This window comes from Staurois parvus, unplaced genomic scaffold, assembly GCF_062004578.1.
Source record: "Staurois parvus isolate SC_StPar_1 unplaced genomic scaffold, SC_StPar_1.0 ptg003741l, whole genome shotgun sequence".
Classification (NCBI taxonomy): Eukaryota; Metazoa; Chordata; class Amphibia; order Anura; family Ranidae; genus Staurois; species Staurois parvus.
Genome location: NW_028321537.1, coordinates 1 through 25,543, shown reverse-complemented (window position 1 = coordinate 25,543; position 25,543 = coordinate 1). Strand labels below are relative to the sequence as shown.

Sequence of the window (25,543 nt, the reverse complement as noted above, 5' to 3'; positions counted from 1 at the left end):
TGACCTCCAGGGTGGAGCCCCCACTAGGATGGACTTGTGTCCCCATTGGGGAGATTCCTCTCTGTACACACACTTCCTGTCCTGGAGGAGAGGAGGAGAAAGAAGGAGAGGAGAAAGAAGGAGAGGAGAGGGGAGAAAATAGAGGAGAGAGGAGAGGGGAAAGAGAGGGGAGAAAAGAGAGAAGGAAAAGGAGAGAGGAAAGGAGAGAGGAGAAAGGGGAGAGGAGAGGGGAAAGAGAGGAGAGGAGAACGGATAGGAGAGAGGAGATGAGAGGAGATAGGAGAGGGGAAAGAAGAGAGGAGGGGGGAAAGGAGAGCAGAGGGAAAAGGAAAGGACAGAGGAGAGGGGACAGGAGAAAGAGAGGAGAAAGGGTAGAGGAGAGGGGAAATGAGAGAGGAGGGGAAAGGAGAGAGGAGAGGGGAAAGTAGAGGAGAAAAAGGAGAGGGGAACGGAGAGAGGAAAGGAGAGGAGAAAGAGAGGAAAGGAGAGATGAGAGGGGAAAGGGGAGAGGAGAGGGGAAAGGAAAGGAGAGGAGAGTGGAAAGGAGAGGAGAGGAGAACAGAGAGGGGAGAGGAGAGGGGAAAGGAGAAAACAGAGGAGAGGTGACAGGAGAGGACAGAGGAGAGGAGAAAGATAGGAGAGAGGAGAAGAGGAGGAGAGTTTAAAGAGGAGAGGAGAGGTGGGGAAAGGAGAGAGGAGAGGAGGGGAACGGAGAGAAGAGAGGAGGGGAAAGGAGAGAAGAGAGGTGTGGAAAGGAGAGAGGAGGGGAAAGGGAGAGGAGAGGAAAGAGAGGAGAGAGGAAAGGAGAAAGGTGAAGTGAGAGGAAAGGAGAGAGGAAAGGAGAGGAGAAAGAGGAGAGGAGGGGAAAAGGAGAGAGGAAGGGAAAGGGAGAGAGGAGAGGAAAGGGAGAGAGGAGAGGGGAAAGGAGAGGACAGGAGGGGAAAGGGAGAGAGGAGGGGAAAGGGAGAGAGGAGAGGAGGGGAAAGGGAGAAAGGAGGGGAAAGGGCGAGAGGAGAGGAGAGAAGGGGAAAGGGAGAGAGGAGAGGGGAAAGGAGAGAGGAGAGGGGAAAGGAGAGAGGAGAGGAGGGGAAAGGGAGAGAGGAGGGGAAAGGGAGAGAGGAAAGGGGAAAGGGAGAGAGGAAAGGGGAAAGGAGAGAGGAGAGGAGGGGAAAGGGAGAGAGGAGAGACGGGGAAAGGGAGAGAGGAAAGGGGAAAGGGAGAGGGGAAAGGGGAAAGGGAGAGAGGAAAGGAGAGAGGAGAGGAGGGGAAAGGGAGAGAGGAGAGACGGGAAAAGGGAGAGAGGAGAGAGAGAGACGGGGAGAGAGGAGAGACGGGGAAAGGGAGAGAGGGAGAGACGGGGAAAGGGAGAGAGGAGAGACGGGGAAAGGGGAGAGGGAGGAGAGGACGGGGAAAGGGAGAGAGGAGAGACGGGGAAAGGGAGAGAGGAGAGGAGGGGAAAGGGGAGAGGAGAGACGGGGAGAGAGAGAGGAGGGGAAAGGGAGAGAGGAGAGGAAAGGGAGAAAGGAGAGGGGAAGGAGGAGAGGAGAAAGGGGAGGACAGAGGAGGAAAAAAGAGAGGAGAAGAGAGGGAAAAGGAGAGTAGGGTCTAATTCTGCTGTGAGATATAAAAAAAATCCCCTCCCAGCTCTGTATAGAACATCATAGAACATGTGACATCATAGAATATATGACATCATAGAACATGTGACATCATAGAATATATGACATCATAGAACATGTGACATCATAGAATATATGACATCATAGAACATGTGACATCATAGAATATATGACATCATAGAACATGTGACATCATAGAATATATGACATCATAGAACATGTGACATCATAGAATATATGACATCATAGAACGTGACATGACAGAACATGTGACATCACAGAACACGTGACATGACAGTACCTTCCAGTTCTGCGTAGAACACTTTGATGACGGCCGTCTGGTGGGCCAGCAGCGTGGTCTGAGCGTTCACCAGGTTGGAGATATGGGAGACGTTGGCTCGGTTCTGGTCCCATTGGTCCTGGTTCTGGACGGCCAGGTTCTCCAGGGCTGCGATCCTCTCCTCGTGTTCAGACAGAGGGGCGGAGACTTTACTTTTCTTTATATTGCCGATGTTCTTTAATTTGGACGAATCTTCAACAAGAAGACAAATCAGAGAAGAATATAGTGAATGCGGGGTCCGGGGAGTGCGGATATAGTGAATGCGGGGTCCGGGGAGAGCGGATATAGTGAATGCGGGGTCCGGGGAGAGCGGATATAGTGAATGCGGGGTCCGGGGAGAGGGGATATAGTGAATGCGGGGTCCGGGGAGAGCGGATATAGTGAATGCGGGGTCCGGGGAGAGGGGATATAGTGAATGCGGGGTCCGGGGAGAGCGGATATAGTGAATGCGGGGTCCGGGGAGAGCGGATATAGTGAATGCGGGGTCCGGGGAGAGCGGATATAGTGAATGCGGGGTCCGGGGAGAGCGGATATAGTGAATGCGCGGTCCGGGGAGAGCGGATATAGTGAATGCGGGGTCCGGGGAGAGCGGATATAGGGAATGCGGGGTCCGGGGAGAGCGGATATAGTGAATGCGGGGTCCGGGGACAGCAGATATAGTGAATGCGGGGTCCGGGGAGAGCAGATATAGTGAATGCGGGGTCCGGTGAGAGCGGATATAGTGAATGCGGGGTCCGGGGAGAGCGGATATAGTGAATGCGGGGTACGGGGGGAGAGGATATAGTGAATGCGGGGTCCGGGGAGAGCAGATATAGTGAATGCGGGGTCCGGGGAGAGCGGATATAGTGAATGCGGGGTCCAGGGAGAGCGCATATAGTGAATGCGGGGTCCGGGGAGAGCGGATATAGTGAATGCAGGGTCCGGGGAGAGCGGATATAGTGAATGCGGGGTCCGGGGAGAGCGGATATAGTGAATGCGGGGTCCGGGGACAGCAGATATAGTGAATGCGGGGTCCGGGGAGAGCGGATATAGTGAATGCAGGGTCCGGGGAGAGCGGATATAGTGAATGCGGGGTCCGGGGAGAGAGGATATAGTGAATGCGGGGTCCGGGGAGAGCGGATATAGTGAATGCGGGGTCCGGGGAGAGCGGATATAGTGAATGCGGGGTACGGGGGGAGAGGATATAGTGAATGCGGGGTCCGGTGAGAGCGGATACAGTGACTACGGGGTCCGGGGAGAGCGGATATAGTGAATGCGGGGTCCGGGGACAGCGGATATAGTGAATGCGGGGTCCGGGGAGAGCGGATATAGTGAATGCGGGGTCCGGGGAGAGCGGATATAGTGAATGCGGGGTCCGGGGAGAGCGGATATAGTGAATGCAGGGTCCGGGGAGAGCGGATACAGTGACTGCGGGGTCCGGGGAGAGCGGATATAGTGAATGCGGGGTCCGGGGAGAGCGGATATAGTGAATGCGGGGTCCGGGGAGAGCGGATATAGTGAATGCGGGGTCCGGGGAGAGCGGATATAGTGAATGCGGGGTCCGGGGAGAGCGGATATAGTGAATGCGGGGTCCGGGGAGAGCGGATATAGTGAATGCGGGGTCCGGGGAGAGCGGATATAGTGAATGCGGGGTCCGGGGAGAGCGGATATAGTGACTGCGGGGTCCGGGGAGAGCGGATATAGTGAATGCGGGGTCCGGTGAGAGCGGATACAGTGACTGCGGGGTCCGGGGAGAGCGGATATAGTGAATGCGGGGTCCGGGGAGAGCGGATATAGTGAATGCGGGGTCCGGTGAGAGCGGATACAGTGACTGCGGGGTCCGGGGAGAGCGGATACAGTGAATGCGGGGTCCGGGGGGAGAGGATATAGTGAATGCGGGGTACGGGGGGAGAGGATATAGTGAATGCGGGGTCCGGGGAGAGCGGATATAGTGAATGCGGGGTCCGGTGAGAGCGGATACAGTGAATGCGGGGTCCGGGGAGAGCGGATATAGTGAATGCGGGGTCCGGGGAGAGCAGATATAGTGAATGCGGGGTCCGGTGAGAGCGGATATAGTGAATGCGGGGTCCGGGGAGAGCGGATATAGTGAATGCGGGGTCCGGGGGGAGAGGATATAGTGAATGCGGGGTCCGGGGAGAGCGGATATAGTGAATGCGGGGTCCGGGGAGAGCGGATATAGTGAATGCGGGGTCCGGGGAGAGCGCATATAGTGAATGCGGGGTCCGGGGAGAGCGGATATAGTGAATGCGGGGTCCGGGGGGAGAGGATATAGTGAATGCGGGGTCCGGTGAGAGCGGATACAGTGACTGCGGGGTCCGGGGAGAGCGGATATAGTGAATGCGGGGTCCGGGGAGAGCGGATATAGTGAATGCAGGGTCCGGGGAGAGGGGATATAGTGAATGCGGGGTCCGGGGAGAGCGGATATAGTGAATGCAGGGTCCGGGGAGAGGGGATATAGTGAATGCGGGGTCCGGGGAGAGCGGATATAGTGAATGCGGGGTCCGGTGAGAGCGGATACAGTGACTGCGGGGTCCGGGGAGAGCGGATATAGTGAATGCGGGGTCCGGGGACAGCAGATATAGTGAATGCGGGGTCCGGGGAGAGCGGATATAGTGAATGCGGGGTCCGGGGAGAGCGGATATAGTGAATGCGGGGTCCGGGGAGAGCGGATATAGTGAATGCGGGGTCCGGTGAGAGCGGATATAGTGAATGCGGGGTCCGGGGAGAGCGGATATAGTGAATGCGGGGTACGGGGGGAGAGGATATAGTGAATGCGGGGTCCGGGGAGAGCGGATATAGTGAATGCGGGGTCCGGGGAGAGCGGATATAGTGAATGCGGGGTCCAGGGAGAGCGCATATAGTGAATGCGGGGTCCGGGGAGAGCGGATATAGTGAATGCAGGGTCCGGGGAGAGCGGATATAGTGAATGCGGGGTCCGGGGAGAGCGGATATAGTGAATGCGGGGTCCGGGGAGAGCGGATATAGTGAATGCGGGGTCCGGTGAGAGCGGATACAGTGACTGCGGGGTCCGGGGAGAGCGGATATAGTGAATGCGGGGTCCGGGGGGAGAGGATATAGTGAATGCGGGGTACGGGGGGAGAGGATATAGTGAATGCGGGGTCCGGGGAGAGCGGATATAGTGAATGCGGGGTCCGGTGAGAGCGGATACAGTGAATGCGGGGTCCGGGGAGAGCGGATATAGTGAATGCGGGGTCCGGGGAGAGCAGATATAGTGAATGCGGGGTCCGGTGAGAGCGGATATAGTGAATGCGGGGTCCGGGGAGAGCGGATATAGTGAATGCGGGGTCCGGGGGGAGAGGATATAGTGAATGCGGGGTCCGGGGAGAGCGGATATAGTGAATGCGGGGTCCGGGGAGAGCGGATATAGTGAATGCGGGGTCCGGGGAGAGCGCATATAGTGAATGCGGGGTCCGGGGAGAGCGGATATAGTGAATGCGGGGTCCGGGGGGAGAGGATATAGTGAATGCGGGGTCCGGTGAGAGCGGATACAGTGACTGCGGGGTCCGGGGAGAGCGGATATAGTGAATGCGGGGTCCGGGGAGAGCGGATATAGTGAATGCGGGGTCCGGGGAGAGCGGATATAGTGAATGCGGGGTCCGGGGAGAGCGGATATAGTGAATGCGGGGTCCGGGGAGAGCGGATATAGTGAATGCGGGGTCCGGGGAGAGGGGATATAGTGAATGCGGGGTCCGGGGAGAGCGGATATAGTGAATGCGGGGTCCGGTGAGAGCGGATACAGTGACTGCGGGGTCCGGGGAGAGCGGATATAGTGAATGCGGGGTCCGGGGAGAGCGGATATAGTGAATGCGGGGTCCGGGGAGAGCGGATATAGTGAATGCGGGGTCCGGGGAGAGCGGATATAGTGAATGCGGGGTCCGGTGAGAGCGGATACAGTGACTGCGGGGTCCGGGGACAGCAGATATAGTGAATGCGGGGTCCGGGGAGAGCGGATATAGTGAATGCGGGGTCCGGGGAGAGCGGATATAGTGAATGCGGGGTCCGGTGAGAGCGGATATAGTGAATGCGGGGTACGGGGGGAGAGGATATAGTGAATGCGGGGTCCGGGGAGAGCAGATATAGTGAATGCGGGGTCCGGGGAGAGCAGATATAGTGAATGCGGGGTCCGGGGAGAGCGGATATAGTGAATGCGGGGTCCGGGGGGAGAGGATATAGTGAATGCAGGGTCCGGGGAGAGCGGATATAGTGAATGCGGGGTCCGGGGAGAGCGCATATAGTGAATGCGGGGTCCGGGGAGAGCGGATATAGTGAATGCAGGGTCCGGGGAGAGCGGATATAGTGAATGCGGGGTCCGGGGAGAGCGGATATAGTGAATGCGGGGTCCGGGGGGAGAGGATATAGTGAATGCGGGGTCCGGTGAGAGCTGATACTGTGACTGCGGGGTCCGGGGAGAGAGGATATAGTGAATGCGGGGTCCGGGGAGAGCGGATATAGTGAATGCGGGGTACGGGGGGAGAGCGGATATGGTGAATGCGGGGTCCGGGGAGAGCGGATATAGTGAATGCGGGGTCCGGGGAGAGCGGATATAGTGAATGCGGGGTCCGGGGACAGCAGATATAGTGAATGCGGGGTCCGGGGAGAGCGGATATAGTGAATGCGGGGTCCGGGGAGAGGGGATATAGTGAATGCGGGGTCCGGGGAGAGGGGATATAGTGAATGCGGGGTCCGGGGAGAGGGGATATAGTGAATGCGGGGTCCGGGGAGAGGGGATATAGTGAATGCGGGGTCCGGGGAGAGGGGATATAGTGAATGGGGGGTCCGGGGAGAGCGGATATAGTGAATGCGGGGTCCGGGGAGAGCGGACATAGTGAATGCGGGGTCCGGAGAGAGCGGATACAGTGACTGCGGGGTCCGGGGAGAGCGGATATAGTGAATGCGGGGTCCGGGGACAGCAGATATAGTGAATGCGGGGTCCGGGGAGAGCGGATACAGTGAATGCGGGGTCCGGGGACAGCAGATATAGTGAATGCGGGGTCCGGGGAGAGGGGATATAGTGAATGCGGGGTCCGGGGAGAGCGGATATAGTGAATGCGGGGTCCGGGGAGAGCGGATATAGTGAATGCGGGGTCCGGGGAGAGCGGATATAGTGAATGCGGGGTCCGGGGAGAGCGGATATAGTGAATGCGGGGTCCGGGGAGAGCGGATATAGGGAATGCGGGGTCCGGGGAGAGCGGATATAGTGAATGCGGGGTCCGGGGACAGCAGATATAGTGAATGCGGGGTCCGGGGAGAGCGGATATAGTGAATGCAGGGTCCGGGGAGAGCGGATATAGTGAATGCGGGGTCCGGGGAGAGAGGATATAGTGAATGCGGGGTCCGGGGAGAGCGGATATAGTGAATGCGGGGTCCGGGGAGAGCGGATATAGTGAATGCGGGGTACGGGGGGAGAGGATATAGTGAATGCGGGGTCCGGTGAGAGCGGATATAGTGAATGCGGGGTACGGGGACAGCGGATATAGTGAATGCGGGGTCCGGGGAGAGCGGATATAGTGAATGGGGGGTCCGGGGAGAGCGGATATAGTGAATGGGGGGTCCGGGGAGAGCGGATATAGTGAATGCGGGGTCCGGGGAGAGCGGATATAGTGAATGGGGGGTCCGGGGAGAGCGGATATAGTGAATGGGGGGTCCGGGGAGAGCGGATATAGTGAATGCGGGGTCCGGGGAGAGCGGATATAGTGAATGCGGGGTCCGGGGAGAGCGGATACAGTGACTGCGGGGTCCGGGGAGAGCGGATATAGTGAATGCGGGGTCCGGGGAGAGCGGATATAGTGAATGCGGGGTCCGGGGAGAGCGGATATAGTGAATGCGGGGTCCGGGGAGAGGGGATATAGTGAATGCGGGGTCCGGGGAGAGCGGATATAGTGAATGCGGGGTCCGGTGAGAGCGGATACAGTGACTGCGGGGTCCGGGGAGAGCGGATATAGTGAATGCGGGGTCCGGGGACAGCAGATATAGTGAATGCGGGGTCCGGGGAGAGCGGATATAGTGAATGCGGGGTCCGGGGAGAGCGGATATAGTGAATGCGGGGTCCGGTGAGAGCGGATATAGTGAATGCGGGGTCCGGGGAGAGCGGATATAGTGAATGCGGGGTCCAGGGAGAGCGGATATAGTGAATGCGGGGTCCGGGGAGAGCGGATATAGTGAATGCGGGGTCCGGGGAGAGCGGATATAGTGAATGCAGGGTCCGGGGAGAGCGGATATAGTGAATGCGGGGTCCGGGGAGAGCGGATACAGTGAATGCGGGGTCCGGTGAGAGCGGATACAGTGAATGCGGGGTCCGGGGAGAGCAGATATAGTGAATGCGGGGTCCGGGGAGAGCGGATATAGTGAATGCGGGGTCCGGGGAGAGCGGATACAGTGAATGCGGGGTCCGGTGAGAGCGGATACAGTGAATGCGGGGTCCGGGGAGAGCAGATATAGTGAATGCGGGGTCCGGTGAGAGCGGATATAGTGAATGCGGGGTCCGGGGAGAGCGGATATAGTGAATGCGGGGTCCGGGGAGAGCGGATATAGTGAATGCGGGGTCCAGGGAGAGCGCATATAGTGAATGCGGGGTCCGGGGAGAGCGGATATAGTGAATGCGGGGTCCGGGGGGAGAGGATATAGTGAATGCGGGGTCCGGTGAGAGCGGATACAGTGACTGCGGGGTCCGGGGAGAGCGGATATAGTGAATGCGGGGTCCGGGGAGAGCGGATATAGTGAATGCGGGGTCCGGGGAGAGCGGATATAGTGAATGCGGGGTCCGGGGAGAGCGGATATAGTGAATGCGGGGTCCGGGGAGAGCGGATATAGTGAATGCGGGGTCCGGGGAGAGGGGATATAGTGAATGCGGGGTCCGGGGAGAGCGGATATAGTGAATGCGGGGTCCGGTGAGAGCGGATACAGTGACTGCGGGGTCCGGGGAGAGCGGATATAGTGAATGCGGGGTCCGGGGACAGCAGATATAGTGAATGCGGGGTCCGGGGAGAGCAGATATAGTGAATGCGGGGTCCGGTGAGAGCGGATACAGTGACTGCGGGGTCCGGGGAGAGGATATAGTGAATGCGGGGTCCGGGGAGAGCGGATATAGTGAATGCGGGGTCCGGGGAGAGCGGATACAGTGAATGCGGGGTCCGGGGGAGGGGATATAGTGAATGCGGGTCCGGGGAGAGCGGATATAGTGAATGCGGGGTCCGGGGAGAGCGGATATAGTGAATGCGGGGTCCGGGGACAGCAGATATAGTGAATGCGGGGTCCGGGGAGAGCGGATACAGTGAATGCGGGGTCCGGGGACAGCAGATATAGTGAATGCGGGGTCCGGGGAGAGCGGATATAGTGAATGCGGGGTCCGGGGAGAGCGGATATAGTGAATGCGGGGTCCGGGGAGAGCGGATATAGTGAATGCGGGGTCCGGGGAGAGCGGATATAGTGAATGCGGGGTCCGGGGAGAGCGGATATAGTGAATGCGGGGTCCGGGGAGAGCGGATATAGTGATTGCGGGGTCCGGGGGAGGGGATATAGTGAATGCGGGGTCCGGGGAGAGCGGATATAGTGAATGCGGGGTCTGGGAAGGCGGATATAGTGAATGCGGGGTACGGGGGGAGAGGATATAGTGAATGCGGGGTCCGGGGAGAGCGGATATAGTGAATGCGGGGTCCGGGGAGAGCGGATATAGTGAATGCGGGGTCCGGGGAGAGCGGATATAGTGAATGCGGGGTCCGGGGAGAGCGGATATAGTGAATGCGGGGTCCGGGGAGAGCGGATACAGTGAATGCGGGGTCCGGGGAGAGCGGATATAGTGAATGCAGGGTCCGGGGAGAGCGGATATAGTGAATGCGGGGTCCGGGGAGAGAGGATATAGTGAATGCGGGGTCCGGGGAGAGCGGATATAGTGAATGCGGGGTACGGGGGGAGAGGATATAGTGAATGCGGGGTACGGGGGGAGAGGATATAGTGAATGCGGGGTCCGGGGAGAGCGGATATAGTGAATGCGGGGTCCGGGGAGAGCGGATATAGTGAATGCGGGGTCCGGGGGAGGGGATATAGTGAATGCGGGGTCCGGGGAGAGCGGATATAGTGAATGCGGGGTCCGGGGAGAGCGGATATAGTGAATGCGGGGTCCGGGGAGAGCGGATATAGTGAATGCGGGGTCCGGGGAGAGCGGATATAGTGAATGCGGGGTCCGGGGAGAGCGGATATCGTGAATGCGGGGTCCGGGGAGAGCGGATACAGTGAATGCGGGGTCCGGGGAGAGAGGATATAGTGAATGCGGGGTCCGGGGAGAGAGGATATAGTGAATGCGGGGTCCGGGGAGAGCGGATATAGTGAATGCGGGGTCCGGGGAGAGCGGACATAGTGAATGCGGGGTCCGGGGACAGCAGATATAGTGAATGCGGGGTCCGGGGAGAGGGGATCTAGTGAATGCGGGGTCCGGTGAGAGCGGATACAGTGACTGCGGGGTCCGGGGAGAGCGGATATAGTGAATGCGGGGTCCGGGGAGAGCGGATACAGTGAATGCGGGGTCCGGGGACAGCAGATATAGTGAATGCGGGGTCCGGGGAGAGCGGATATAGTGAATGCAGGGTCCGGGGAGAGCGGATATAGTGAATGCGGGGTCCGGTGAGAGCGGATATAGTGAATGCGGGGTCCGGGGAGAGCGGATATAGTGAATGCGGGGTCCGGGGAGAGCGGATATAGTGAATGCGGGGTCCGGGGAGAGCGCATATAGTGAATGCGGGGTCCGGGGAGAGCGGATATAGTGAATGCGGGGTCCGGGGAGAGCAGATATAGTGAATGCGGGGTCCGGGGAGAGCGGATATAGTGAATGCGGGGTACGGGGGGAGAGGATATAGTGAATGCGGGGTCCGGGGAGAGCGCATATAGTGAATGCGGGGTCCGGGGAGAGCGGATATAGTGAATGCGGGGTCCGGGGACAGCGGATATAGTGAATGCGGGGTCCGGTGAGAGCGGATATAGTGAACGCGGGGTCCGGGGAGACCGGATATAGTGAATGCGGGGTCCGGGGAGAGCGCATATAGTGAATGCGGGGTCTGGGGAGAGCGGATATAGTGAATGCGGGGTCCGGGGAGAGAGGATATAGTGAATGCGGGGTCCGGGGAGAGCGCATATAGTGAATGCGGGGTCCGGGGAGAGCGGATATAGTGAATGCGGGGTCCGGGGAGAGCGGATATAGTGAATGCGGGGTCCGGTGAGAGCGGATATAGTGAACGCGGGGTCCGGGGAGACCGGATATAGTGAATGCGGGGTCCGGGGAGAGCGCATATAGTGAATGCGGGGTCCGGGGAGAGCGGATATAGTGAATGCGGGGTCCGGTGAGAGCGGATATAGTGAACGCGGGGTCCGGGGAGACCGGATATAGTGAATGCGGGGTCCGGGGAGAGCGGATATAGTGAATGCGGGGTCCGGGGAGAGCGGATATAGTGAATGCGGGGTCCGGGGAGAGCGGATACAGTGAATGCGGAGTCCGGGGAGAGCGGATATAGTGAATGAGGGGTCCGGGGAGAGCGGATATAGTGAATGCGGGGTCCGGGGAGAGCGGATACAGTGAATGCGGAGTCCGGGGAGAGCGGATATGGTGAATGCGGGGTCCGGGGAGAGCGGATATAGTGAATGCGGGGTACGGGGGGAGAGGATATAGTGAATGCGGGGTCCGGGGAGAGCGGATATAGTGAATGCGGGGTCCGGGAAGGCGGATATAGTGAATGCGGGGTCCGGGGAGAGCGGATACAGTGAATGCGGGGTCCGGGGAGACCAGATATAGTGAATGCGGGGTCCGGGGAAAGCGGATACAGTGAATGCGGGGTCCGGGGAGAGCAGATATAGTGAATGCGGGGTCCGGGGAGAGCGGATATAGTGAATGCGGGGTCCGGGGAGAGCGGATATAGTGAATGCGGGGTCCGTGGAGAGCGGATATAGTGAATGCGGGGTCCGGGGGAGGGGATATAGTGAATGCGGGGTCCGGGGAGAGCGGATATAGTGAATGCGGGGTCCGGGAAGGCGGATATAGTGAATGCGGGGTCCGGGGAGAGCGGATATAGTGAATGCGGGGTCCGGGGAGGGCGGATATAGTGAATGCGGGGTCCGGGGAGAGCGGATATAGTGAATGCGGGGTCCGGGGAGAGCGGATATAGTGAATGCGGGGTCCGGGGAGAGCGGATATAGTGAATGCGGGGTCCGGGGAGAGCGGATATAGTGAATGCGGGGTCCGGGGAGAGCGGATATAGTGAATGCGGGGTCCGGTGAGAGCGGATATAGTGAATGCGGGGTCCGGGGAGAGCGGATATAGTGAATGCGGGGTACGGGGGGAGAGGATATAGTGAATGCGGGGTCCGGGGAGAGCGGATATAGTGAATGCGGGGTCCGGTGAGAGCGGATATAGTGAATGCGGGGTCCGGGGAGAGCGGATATAGTGAATGCGGGGTACGGGGGGAGAGGATATAGTGAATGCGGGGTCCGGGGAGAGCGGATATAGTGAATGCGGGGTACGGGGGGAGAGGATATAGTGAATGCGGGGTCCGGGGAGAGCAGATATAGTGAATGCGGGGTCCGGGGAGAGCAGATATAGTGAATGCGGGGTCCGGGGAGAGCGGATATAGTGAATGCGGGGTCCAGGGAGAGCGGATATAGTGAATGCGGGGTCCGGGGGGAGAGGATATAGTGAATGCGGGGTCCGGTGAGAGCGGATACAGTGAATGCGGGGTCCGGGGAGAGCGGATATAGTGAATGCGGGGTCCGGGGAGAGCAGATATAGTGAATGCGGGGTCCGGTGAGAGCGGATATAGTGAATGCGGGGTCCGGGGAGAGCGGATATAGTGAATGCGGGGTCCGGGGGGAGAGGATATAGTGAATGCGGGGTCCGGGGAGAGCGGATATAGTGAATGCGGGGTCCGGGGAGAGCGGATATAGTGAATGCGGGGTCCGGGGAGAGCGGATATAGTGAATGCGGGGTCCGGGGAGAGCGGATATAGTGAATGCGGGGTCCGGGGAGAGCGGATATAGTGAATGCGGGGTCCGGTGAGAGCGGATATAGTGAATGCGGGGTCCGGGGAGAGCGGATATAGTGAATGCGGGGTCCGGGGGGAGAGGATATAGTGAATGCGGGGTCCGGGGAGAGCGGATATAGTGAATGCAGGGTCCGGGGAGAGCGGATATAGTGAATGCGGGGTCCGGGGAGAGCGGATATAGTGAATGCGGGGTCCGGGGAGAGCGGATATAGTGAATGCGGGGTCCGGGGAGAGCGCATATAGTGAATGCGGGGTCCGGGGAGAGCGGATATAGTGAATGCGGGGTCCGGGGGGAGAGGATATAGTGAATGCGGGGTCCGGTGAGAGCGGATACAGTGACTGCGGGGTCCGGGGAGAGCGGATATAGTGAATGCGGGGTCCGGGGGAGGGGATATAGTGAATGCGGGGTCCGGGGAGACCGGATATAGTGAATGCGGGGTCCGGGGAGAGCGGATATAGTGAATGCGGGGTCCGGGGAGAGCGGATATAGTGAATGCGGGGTCCGGGGAGAGCGGATATAGTGAATGCGGGGTCCGGGGAGAGCGGATATAGTGAATGCGGGGTCCGGGGAGAGGGGATATAGTGAATGCGGGGTCCGGGGAGAGCGGATATAGTGAATGCGGGGTCCGGTGAGAGCGGATACAGTGACTGCGGGGTCCGGGGAGAGCGGATATAGTGAATGCGGGGTCCGGGGACAGCAGATATAGTGAATGCGGGGTCCGGGGAGAGCGGATATAGTGAATGCGGGGTCCGGGGAGGGCGGATATAGTGAATGCGGGGTCCGGGGAGAGCGGATATAGTGAATGCGGGGTCCGGGGAGAGCGGATATAGTGAATGCGGGGTCCGGGGAGAGCGGATACAGTGAATGTGGGGTCCGGGGAGAGCGGATATAGTGAATGCGGGGTCCGGGGGAGGGGATATAGTGAATGCGGGGTCCGGGGAGAGCGGATATAGTGAATGCGGGGTCCGGGGAGAGCGGATACAGTGAATGCGGGGTCCGGGGGAGGGGATATAGTGAATGCGGGGTCCGGGGAGAGCGGATATAGTGAATGCGGGGTCCGTGGAGAGCGGATATAGTGAATGCGGGGTCCGGGGACAGCAGATATAGTGAATGCGGGGTCCGGGGAGAGCGGATATAGTGATTGCGGGGTCCTGGGAGAGCGGATATAGTGAATGCGGGGTCCGGGGAGAGCGGATATAGTGAATGCGGGGTCCGGGGAGAGCGGATATAGTGAATGCGGGGTCCGGGGAGAGCGGATATAGTGAATGCGGGGTCCGGGGAGAGCGGATATAGTGAATGCGGGGTCCGGGGGAGGGGATATAGTGAATGCGGGGTCCGGGGAGAGCGGATATAGTGAATGCGGGGTCCGGGGAGAGCGGATATAGTGAATGCGGGGTCCGGGGAGAGCGGATATAGTGAATGCGGGGTCCGGGGAGAGCGGATATAGTGAATGCGGGGTCCGGGGAGAGCGGATATAGTGAATGCGGGGTCCGGGGAGAGGGGATATAGTGAATGCGGGGTCCGGGGAGAGCGGATATAGTGAATGCGGGGTCCGGTGAGAGCGGATACAGTGACTGCGGGGTCCGGGGAGAGCGGATATAGTGAATGCGGGGTCCGGGGACAGCAGATATAGTGAATGCGGGGTCCGGGGAGAGCGGATATAGTGAATGCGGGGTCCGGGGAGGGCGGATATAGTGAATGCGGGGTCCGGGGAGAGCGGATATAGTGAATGCGGGGTCCGGGGAGAGCGGATATAGTGAATGCGGGGTCCGGGGAGAGCGGATATAGTGAATGCGGGGTCCGGGGAGAGCGGATATAGTGAATGCGGGGTCCGGGGAGAGCGGATATAGTGAATGCGGGGTCCGGTGAGAGCGGATATAGTGAATGCGGGGTCCGGGGAGAGCGGATATAGTGAATGCGGGGTACGGGGGGAGAGGATATAGTGAATGCGGGGTCCGGGGAGAGCGGATATAGTGAATGCGGGGTACGGGGGGAGAGGATATAGTGAATGCGGGGTCCGGGGAGAGCGCATATAGTGAATGCGGGGTCCGGGGAGAGCGGATATAGTGAATGCGGGGTCCAGGGAGAGCGCATATAGTGAATGCGGGGTCCGGGGAGAGCGGATATAGTGAATGCGGGGTCCGGGGGGAGAGGATATAGTGAATGCGGGGTCCGGGGAGAGCGGATACAGTGAATGCGGGGTCCGGTGAGAGCGGATACAGTGAATGCGGGGTCCGGGGAGAGCGGATATAGTGAATGCGGGGTCCGGGGAGAGCAGATATAGTGAATGCGGGGTCCGGTGAGAGCGGATATAGTGAATGCGGGGTCCGGGGAGAGCGGATATAGTGAATGCGGGGTCCGGGGGGAGAGGATATAGTGAATGCGGGGTCCGGGGAGAGCGGATATAGTGAATGCGGGGTCCGGGGAGAGCGGATATAGTGAATGCGGGGTCCGGGGAGAGCGGATATAGTGAATGCGGGGTCCGGTGAGAGCGGATATAGTGAATGCGGGGTCCGGGGAGAGCGGATATAGTGAATGCGGGGTCCGGGGGGAGAGGATATAGTGAATGCGGGGTCCGGGGAGAGCGGATATAGTGAATGCAGGGTCCGGGGAGAGCGGATATAGTGAATGCGGGGTCCGGGGAGAGCGGATATAGTGAATGCGGGGTCCGGGGAGAGCGGATATAGTGAATGCGGGGTCCGGGGAGAGCGCATATAGTGAATGCGGGGTCCGGGGAGAGCGGATATAGTGAATGCGGGGTCCGGGGGGAGAGGATATAGTGAATGCGGGGTCCGGTGAGAGCGGATACAGTGACTGCGGGGTCCGGGGAGAGCGGATATAGTGAATGCGGGGTCCGGGGAGAGCGGATATAGTGAATGCGGGGTCCGGGGAGAGCGGATATAGTGAATGCGGGGTCCGGGGAGAGCGGATATAGTGAATGCGGGGTCCGGGGAGAGCGGATATAGTGAATGCGGGGTCCGGGGAGAGCGGATATAGTGAATGCGGGGTCCGGGGACAGCAGATATAGTGAATGCGGGGTCCGGGGAGAGCGGATATAGTGAATGCGGGGTCCGGGGAGGGCGGATATAGTGAATGCGGGGTCCGGGGAGAGCGGATATAGTGAATGCGGGGTCCGGGGAGAGCGGATATAGTGAATGCGGGGTCCGGGGAGAGCGGATATAGTGAATGCGGGGTCCGGGGGAGGGGATATAGTGAATGCGGGGTCCGGGGAGAGCGGATATAGTGAATGCGGGGTCCGGGGAGAGCGGATACAGTGAATGCGGGGTCCGGGGGAGGGGATATAGTGAATGCGGGGTCCGGGGAGAGCGGATATAGTGAATGCGGGGTCCGGGGAGAGCGGATATAGTGAATGCGGGGTCCGGGGACAGCAGATATAGTGAATGCGGGGTCCGGGGAGAGCGGATACAGTGAATGCGGGGTCCGGGGACAGCAGATATAGTGAATGCGGGGGTCCGGGGAGAGCGGATATAGTGAATGCGGGGTCCGGGGAGAGCGGATATAGTGAATGCGGGGTCCGGGGAGAGCGGATATAGTGAATGCGGGGTCCGGGGAGAGCGGATATAGTGAATGCGGGGTCCGGGGAGAGCGGATATAGTGAATGCGGGGTCCGGGGAGAGCGGATATAGTGAATGCGGGGTCCGGGGGAGGGGATATAGTGAATGCGGGGTCCGGGGAGAGCGGATATAGTGAATGCGGGGTCTGGGAAGGCGGATATAGTGAATGCGGGGTCCGGGGAGAGCGGATATAGTGAATGCGGGGTCCGGGGAGAGCGGATATAGTGAATGTGGGGTCCGGGGAGAGAGGATATAGTGAATGCGGGGTCCGGGGAGAGCGGATATAGTGAATGCGGGGTCCGGGGACAGCGGATATAGTGAATGCGGGGTCCGGGGAGAGCGGATATAGTGAATGCGGGGTCCGGGGAGAGCGGATATAGTGAATGTGGGGTCCGGGGAGAGAGGATATAGTGAATGCGGGGTCCGGGGAGAGCGGATATAGTGAATGCGGGGTCCGGGGACAGCGGATATAGTGAATGCGGGGTCCGGGGAGAGCGGATATAGTGAATGCGGGGTCCGGGGAGAGCGGATATAGTGAATGCGGGGTCCGGGGAGAGCGGATATAGTGAATGCGGGGTCCGGGGAGAGCGGATATAGTGAATGTGGGGTCCGGGGAGAGCGGATATAGTGAATGCGGGGTCCGGGGAGAGCGGATATAGTGAATGCGGGGTCCGGGGAGAGCGGATATAGTGAATGCGGGGTCCGGGGAGAGCGGATATAGTGAATGCGGGGTCCGGGGAGAGCGGATATAGTGAATGCGGGGTCCGGGGAGAGCGGATATAGTGAATGCGGGGTCCGGGGAGAGCGGATATAGTGAATGCGGGGTCCGGGGAGAGCGGATATAGTGAATGCGGGGTCCGGGGAGAGCGGATATAGTGAATGCGGGGTCCGGGGAGAGAGGATATAGTGAATGCGGGGTCCGGGGACAGCGGATATAGTGAATGCGGGGTCCGGGGAGAGCGGATACAGTGAATGCGGGGTCCGGGGAGAGCGGATATAGTGAATGCGGGGTCCGGGGAGAGGAGATATAGTGAATGCGGGGTCCGGGGAGAGCGGATATAGTGAATGCGGGGTCCGGGGAGAGCGGATATAGTGAATGCGGGGTCCGGGGAGAGCGGATATAGTGAATGCGGGGTCCGGGGAGAGCGGATATAGTGAATGCGGGGTCCGGGGAGAGCGGATATAGTGAATGCGGGGTCCGGGGGGAGAGGATATAGTGAATGCGGGGTCCGGTGAGAGCGGATACAGTGACTGCGGGGTCCGGGGAGAGCGGATATAGTGAATGCGGGGTACGGGGGGAGAGCGGATATGGTGAATGCGGGGTCCGGGGAGAGCGGATATGGTGAATGCGGGGTCCGGGGAGAGCGGATATAGTGAATGCGGGGTCCGGGGACAGCAGATATAGTGAATGCGGGGTCCGGGGAGAGGGGATATAGTGAATGGGGGGTCCGGGGAGAGCGGATATAGTGAATGCGGGGTCCGGGGAGAGCGGACATAGTGAATGCGGGGTCCGGGGACAGCAGATATAGTGAATGCGGGGTCCGGGGAGAGGGGATCTAGTGAATGCGGGGTCCGGTGAGAGCGGATACAGTGACTGCGGGGTCCGGGGAGAGCGGATATAGTGAATGCGGGGTCCGGGGAGAGCGGATATAGTGAATGCGGGGTCCGGGGAGAGCGGATATAGTGAATGCGGGGTCCGGGGAGAGCGCATATAGTGAATGCGGGGTCCGGGGAGAGCGGATATAGTGAATGCGGGGTCCGGGGAGAGCGGATATAGTGAATGCGGGGTCCGGGGAGAGCGGATATAGTGAATGCGGGGTACGGGGGGAGAGGATATAGTGAATGCGGGGTCCGGGGAGAGCGCATATAGTGAATGCGGGGTCCGGGGAGAGCGGATATAGTGAATGCGGGGTCCGGGGACAGCGGATATAGTGAATGCGGGGTCCGGTGAGAGCGGATATAGTGAACGCGGGGTCCGGGGAGACCGGATATAGTGAATGCGGGGTCCGGGGAGAGCGCATATAGTGAATGCGGGGTCCGGGGAGAGCGGATATAGTGAATGCGGGGTCCGGGGAGAGCGGATATAGTGAATGCGGGGTCCGGTGAGAGCTGATACTGTGACTGCGGGGTCCGGGGAGAGCGGATATAGTGAATGCGGGGTCCGGGGAGAGCGGATATAGTGAATGCGGGGTACGGGGGGAGAGCGGATATGGTGAATGCGGGGTCCGGGGAGAGCGGATATGGTGAATGCGGGGTCCGGGGAGAGCGGATATAGTGAATGCGGGGTCCGGGGACAGCAGATATAGTGAATGCGGGGTCCGGGGAGAGCGGATATAGTGAATGCGGGGTCCGGGGAGAGGGGATATAGTGAATGCGGGGTCCGGGGAGAGCGGATATAGTGAATGCGGGGTCCGAGGAGAGCGGATATAGTGAATGCGGGGTCCGGGGAGAGGGGATATAGTGAATGCGGGGTCCGGGGAGAGCGGATATAGTGAATGCGGGGTCCGGTGAGAGCTGATACTGTGACTGCGGGGTCCGGAGAGAGCGGATACAGTGAATGCGGGGTCCGGGGAGAGCGGATATGGTGAATGCGGGGTCCGGGGAGAGCGGATATAGTGAATGCGGGGTCCGGGGAGAGCGGATATAGTGAATGCGGGGTCCGGGGAGAGCGGATATAGTGAATGCGGGGTCCGGGGACAGCAGATATAGTGAATGCGGGGTCCGGGGAGAGGGGATATAGTGAATGGGGGGTCCGGGGAGAGCGGATATAGTGAATGCGGGGTCCGGGGAGAGCGGACATAGTGAATGCGGGGTCCGGGGAGAGCGGATACAGTGAATGCGGGGTCCGGGGAGAGCGGATATAGTGAATGCGGGGTCCGGGGAGAGCGGATATAGTGAATGCGGGGTCCGGGGAGAGCGGATATAGTGAATGGGGGGTCCGGGGAGAGAGGATATAGTGAATGCGGGGTCCGGGGAGAGCGCATATAGTGAATGCGGGGTCCGGGGAGAGCGGATATAGTGAATGCGGGGTCCGGGGAGAGCGCATATAGTGAATGCGGGGTCCGGGGAGAGCGGATATAGTGAATGCGGGGTCCGGGGACAGCGGATATAGTGAATGCGGGGTCCGGTGAGAGCGGATATAGTGAACGCGGGGTCCGGGGAGACCGGATATAGTGAATGCGGGGTCCGGGGAGAGCGCATATAGTGAATGCGGGGTCCGGGGAGAGCGGATATAGTGAATGCGGGGTCCGGGGAGAGAGGATATGGTGAATGCGGGGTCCGGGGAGAGCGGATACAGTGAATGCGGGGTCCGGGGAGAGCGGATATAGTGAATGCGGGGTCCGGGGGGAGCGGATACAGTGAATGCGGAGTCCGGGGAGAGCGGATATAGTGAATGCGGGGTCCGGGGAGAGCGGATATGGTGAATGCGGGGTCCGGGGAGAGCGGATATAGTGAATGCGGGGTACGGGGGGAGAGGATATAGTGAATGCGGGGTCCGGGGAGAGCGGATATAGTGAATGCGGGGTCCGGGGAGAGCGGATATAGTGAATGCGGGGTCCGGGGGGAGCGGATATAGTGAATGCGGGGTCCGGGGAGAGAGGATATAGTGAATGCGGGGTCCGGGGGAGGGGATATAGTGAATGCGGGGTCCGGGGAGAGCGGATATAGTGAATGCGGGGTCCGGGAAGGCGGATATAGTGAATGCGGGGTCCGGGGAGAGCGGATATAGTGAATGCGGGGTCCGGGGAGAGCGGATACAGTGAATGCGGGGTCCGGTGAGAGCGGATATAGTGAATGCGGGGTCCGGGGAGAGCGGATATAGTGAATGCGGGGTCCGGGGAGAGCGGATATAGTGAATGCGGGGTCCGGGGAGAGCGGATATAGTGAATGCGGGGTCCGGGGGGAGAGGATATAGTGAATGCGGGGTCCGGGGAGAGCGGATATAGTGAATGCGGGGTCCGGTGAGAGCGGATATAGTGAATGCGGGGTCCGGGGAGAGCGGATATAGTGAATGCGGGGTCCGGGGAGAGCGGATATAGTGAATGCGGGGTCCGGGGAGAGCGGATATAGTGAATGCGGGGTCCGGGGAGAGCGGATACAGTGAATGCGGGGTCCGGGGAGAGCGGATATAGGGAATGCGGGGTCCGGGGAGAGCGGATATAGTGAATGCCGGGTCCGGGGAGAGCGGATATAGGGAATGCGGGGTCCGGGGGGAGGGGATATAGTGAATGCGGGGTCCGGGGAGAGCGGATATAGGGAATGCGGGGTCCGGGGGGAGGGGATATAGGGAATGCGGGGTCCGGGGAGAGCGGATATAGTGAATGCGGGGTCCGGGAAGAGCGGATATAGGGAATGCGGGGTCCGGGGGAGGGGATATAGTGAATGCGGGGTCCGGGGAGAGTGGATATAGGGAATGCGGGGTCCGGGGGAGGGGATATAGTGAATGCGGGGTCCGGGGAGAGCGGATATAGTGAATGCGGGGTCCGAGGAGAGCGGATACGGTGAATGCGGGGTCCGGGGAGAGCGGATATAGTGAATGCGGGGTCCGGGGAGAGCGGATATAGTGAATGCCGGGTCCGGGGGGAGCGGATATAGTGAATGCGGGGTCCGGGGAGAGCGGATATAGTGAATGCGGGGTCCGGGGAGAGCGGATATAGTGAATGCGGGGTCCGGGGAGAGCGGATATAGTGAATGCGGGGTCCGGGGAGAGCGGATACAGTGAATGCGGGGTCCGGGGAGAGCGGATATAGGGAATGCGGGGTCCGGGGAGAGCGGATATAGTGAATGCGGGGTCCGGGGAGAGCGGATATAGTGAATGCCGGGTCCGGGGAGAGCGGATATAGGGAATGCGGGGTCCGGGGAGAGCGGATATAGTGAATGCGGGGTCCGGGGAGAGCGGATATAGTGAATGCGGGGTCCGGGGAGAGCGGATATAGTGAATGCGGGGTCCGGGGGGAGGGGATATAGTGAATGCGGGGTCCGAGGAGAGCGGATACGGTGAATGCGGGGTCCGGGGAGAGCGGATATAGTGAATGCGGGGTCCGCGGAGAGCGGATACGGTGAATGCGGGGTCCGGGGAGAGCGGATATAGTGAATGCGGGGTCCGGGGAGAGCGGATACAGTGAATGCGGGGTCCGGGGAGAGCGGATATAGGGAATGCGGGGTCCGGGGAGAGCGGATATAGTGAATGCGGGGTCCGGGGAGAGCGGATATAGGGAATGCGGGGTCCGGGGAGAGCGGATATAGGGAATGCGGGGTCCGGGGAGAGCGGATATAGGGAATGCGGGGTCCGGGGAGAGCGGATACAGTGAATGCGGGGTCCGGGGAGAGCGGATATAGTGAATGCGGGGTCCGGGGAGAGCGGATACAGTGAATGCGGGGTCCGGGGGAGGGGATATAGTGAATGCGGGGTCCGGGGAGAGCGGATATAGTGAATGCGGGGTCCGGGGGGAGCGGATATAGTGAATGCGGGGTCCGAGGAGAGCGGATACGGTGAATGCGGGGTCCGGGGAGAGCGGATATAGTGAATGCGGGGTCCGGGGAGAGCGGATATAGTGAATGCGGGGTCCGAGGAGAGCGGATACGGTGAATGCGGGGTCCGGGGAGAGCGGATATAGTGAATGCGGGGTCCGGGGAGAGCGGATATAGTGAATGCCGGGTCCGGGGGGAGCGGATATAGTGAATGCGGGGTCCGGGGAGAGCGGATACAGTGAATGCGGGGTCCGGGGAGAGCGGATATAGGGAATGCGGGGTCCGGGGAGAGCGGATATAGTGAATGCGGGGTCCGGGGAGAGCGGATATAGTGAATGCTGGGTCCGGGGAGAGCGGATATAGTGAATGCGGGGTCCGGGGAGAGCGGATATAGTGAATGCGGGGTCTGGGGAGAGCGGATATAGTGAATGCGGGGTCCGGGGGGAGGGGATATAGTGAATGCGGGGTCCGGGGAGACCGGATATAGTGAATGCGGGGTCCGGGGAGAGCGGATATAGTGAATGTGGGGTCCGGGGAGAGCGGATATAGTGAATGCGGGGTCCGGGGAGAGCGGATACAGTGAATGCGGGGTCCGGGGAGAGCGGATATAGTGAATGCGGGGTCCGGGGAGAGCGGATATAGGGAATGCGGGGTCCGGGGAGAGCGGATATAGTGAATGCGGGGTCCGGGGAGAGCGGATATAGTGAATGCGGGGTCCGGGGAGAGCGGATATAGTGAATGCGGGGTCCGGGGAGAGCGGATATAGTGAATGCGGGGTCCGGGGAGAGCGGATACGGTGAATGCGGGGTCCGCGGAGAGCGGATACGGTGAATGCGGGGTCCGGGGAGAGCGGATATAGTGAATGCGGGGTCCGGGGAGAGCGGATATAGTGAATGCCGGGTCCGGGGGGAGCGGATATAGTGAATGCGGGGTCCGGGGAGAGCGGATATAGTGAATGCGGGGTCCGGGGAGAGCGGATACAGTGAATGCGGGGTCCGGGGAGAGCGGATATAGGGAATGCGGGGTCCGGGGAGAGCGGATATAGTGAATGCGGGGTCCGGGGAGAGCGGATATAGGGAATGCGGGGTCCGGGGAGAGCGGATATAGGGAATGCGGGGTCCGGGGAGAGCGGATATAGGGAATGCGGGGTCCGGGGAGAGCGGATATAGGGAATGCGGGGTCCGGGGAGAGCGGATACAGTGAATGCGGGGTCCGGGGAGAGCGGATACAGTGAATGCGGGGTCCGGGGAGAGCGGATATAGTGAATGCGGGGTCCGGGGAGAGCGGATACAGTGAATGCGGGGTCCGGGGGAGGGGATATAGTGAATGCGGGGTCCGGGGAGAGCGGATATAGTGAATGCGGGGTCCGGGGGGAGCGGATATAGTGAATGCGGGGTCCGAGGAGAGCGGATACGGTGAATGCGGGGTCCGGGGAGAGCGGATATAGTGAATGCGGGGTCCGGGGAGAGCGGATATAGTGAATGCGGGGTCCGAGGAGAGCGGATACGGTGAATGCGGGGTCCGGGGAGAGCGGATATAGTGAATGCGGGGTCCGGGGAGAGCGGATATAGTGAATGCCGGGTCCGGGGGGAGCGGATATAGTGAATGCGGGGTCCGGGGAGAGCGGATATAGTGAATGCGGGGTCCGGGGAGAGCGGATACAGTGAATGCGGGGTCCGGGGAGAGCGGATATAGGGAATGCGGGGTCCGGGGAGAGCGGATATAGTGAATGCGGGGTCCGGGGAGAGCGGATATAGGGAATGCTGGGTCCGGGGAGAGCGGATATAGTGAATGCGGGGTCCGGGGAGAGCGGATATAGTGAATGCGGGGTCTGGGGAGAGCGGATATAGTGAATGCGGGGTCCGGGGGGAGGGGATATAGTGAATGCGGGGTCCGGGGAGAGCGGATATAGTGAATGCGGGGTCCGGGGGGAGCGGATATAGTGAATGCGGGGTCCGAGGAGAGCGGATACGGTGAATGCGGGGTCCGGGGAGAGCGGATATAGTGAATGCGGGGTCCGGGGAGAGCGGATATAGTGAATGCGGGGTCCGCGGAGAGCGGATACGGTGAATGCGGGGTCCGGGGAGAGCGGATATAGTGAATGCGGGGTCCGGGGAGAGCGGATATAGTGAATGCCGGGTCCGGGGGGAGCGGATATAGTGAATGCGGGGTCCGGGGAGAGCGGATATAGTGAATGCGGGGTCCGGGGAGAGCGGATACAGTGAATGCGGGGTCCGGGGAGAGCGGATATAGGGAATGCGGGGTCCGGGGAGAGCGGATATAGTGAATGCGGGGTCCGGGGAGAGCGGATATAGGGAATGCGGGGTCCGGGGAGAGCGGATATAGGGAATGCGGGGTCCGGGGAGAGCGGATATAGGGAATGCGGGGTCCGGGGAGAGCGGATATAGGGAATGCGGGGTCCGGGGAGAGCGGATACAGTGAATGCGGGGTCCGGGGAGAGCGGATACAGTGAATGCGGGGTCCGGGGAGAGCGGATATAGTGAATGCGGGGTCCGGGGAGAGCGGATACAGTGAATGCGGGGTCCGGGGGAGGGGATATAGTGAATGCGGGGTCCGGGGAGAGCGGATATAGTGAATGCGGGGTCCGGGGGGAGCGGATATAGTGAATGCGGGGTCCGAGGAGAGCGGATACGGTGAATGCGGGGTCCGGGGAGAGCGGATATAGTGAATGCGGGGTCCGGGGAGAGCGGATATAGTGAATGCGGGGTCCGAGGAGAGCGGATACGGTGAATGCGGGGTCCGGGGAGAGCGGATATAGTGAATGCGGGGTCCGGGGAGAGCGGATATAGTGAATGCCGGGTCCGGGGGGAGCGGATATAGTGAATGCGGGGTCCGGGGAGAGCGGATATAGTGAATGCGGGGTCCGGGGAGAGCGGATACAGTGAATGCGGGGTCCGGGGAGAGCGGATATAGGGAATGCGGGGTCCGGGGAGAGCGGATATAGTGAATGCGGGGTCCGGGGAGAGCGGATATAGTGAATGCCGGGTCCGGGGAGAGCGGATATAGGGAATGCGGGGTCCGGGGAGAGCGGATATAGTGAATGCGGGGTCCGGGGAGAGCGGATATAGTGAATGCCGGGTCCGGGGAGAGCGGATATAGGGAATGCGGGGTCCGAGGAGAGCGGATATAGTGAATGCGGGGTCCGGGGAGAGCGGATATAGTGAATGCGGGGTCCGGGGAGAGCGGATATAGTGAATGCGGGGTCCGGGGAGAGCGGATACAGTGAATGCGGGGTCCGGGGAGAGCGGATATAGTGAATGCGGGGTCCGGGGAGAGGGGATATAGTGAATGTGGGGTGACTATGTGACTTTCGGGGGTCCTCTTACCTGAGTGACAGACAGCTTCCGTCTGCTTTTCCCCTGTGAAGACAGAGAGAGATCATCATTGTGACATCACAGCTCAGGGTTATGTGTATTCAGATACAGTACTACACCCCCCACCATCATCCCTCATCACAGATACAGTACTACACC

At 60.5% G+C, this 25,543-nt stretch overlaps 1 protein-coding gene across 1 annotated transcript in view; it reads right to left on the bottom strand.

Moving 5' to 3' along the window:
• The window catches only part of LOC149427460 (uncharacterized), a gene marked incomplete at its 5' end in the record, with an annotated part of 33,937 nt that extends 8,508 nt beyond the window's left edge, over nucleotides 1–25,429 (bottom strand). Inside the window, 2 exons of the mRNA XM_089668006.1 lie at nucleotides 1,921–2,151; nucleotides 25,397–25,429. Coding sequence (XP_089524132.1) covers nucleotides 1,921–2,151; nucleotides 25,397–25,429 — 264 coding nt within the window. The remainder of the gene's footprint in view (nucleotides 1–1,920; nucleotides 2,152–25,396) is intronic.
• Between the last annotated feature and the right edge of the window lie 114 nt (nucleotides 25,430–25,543).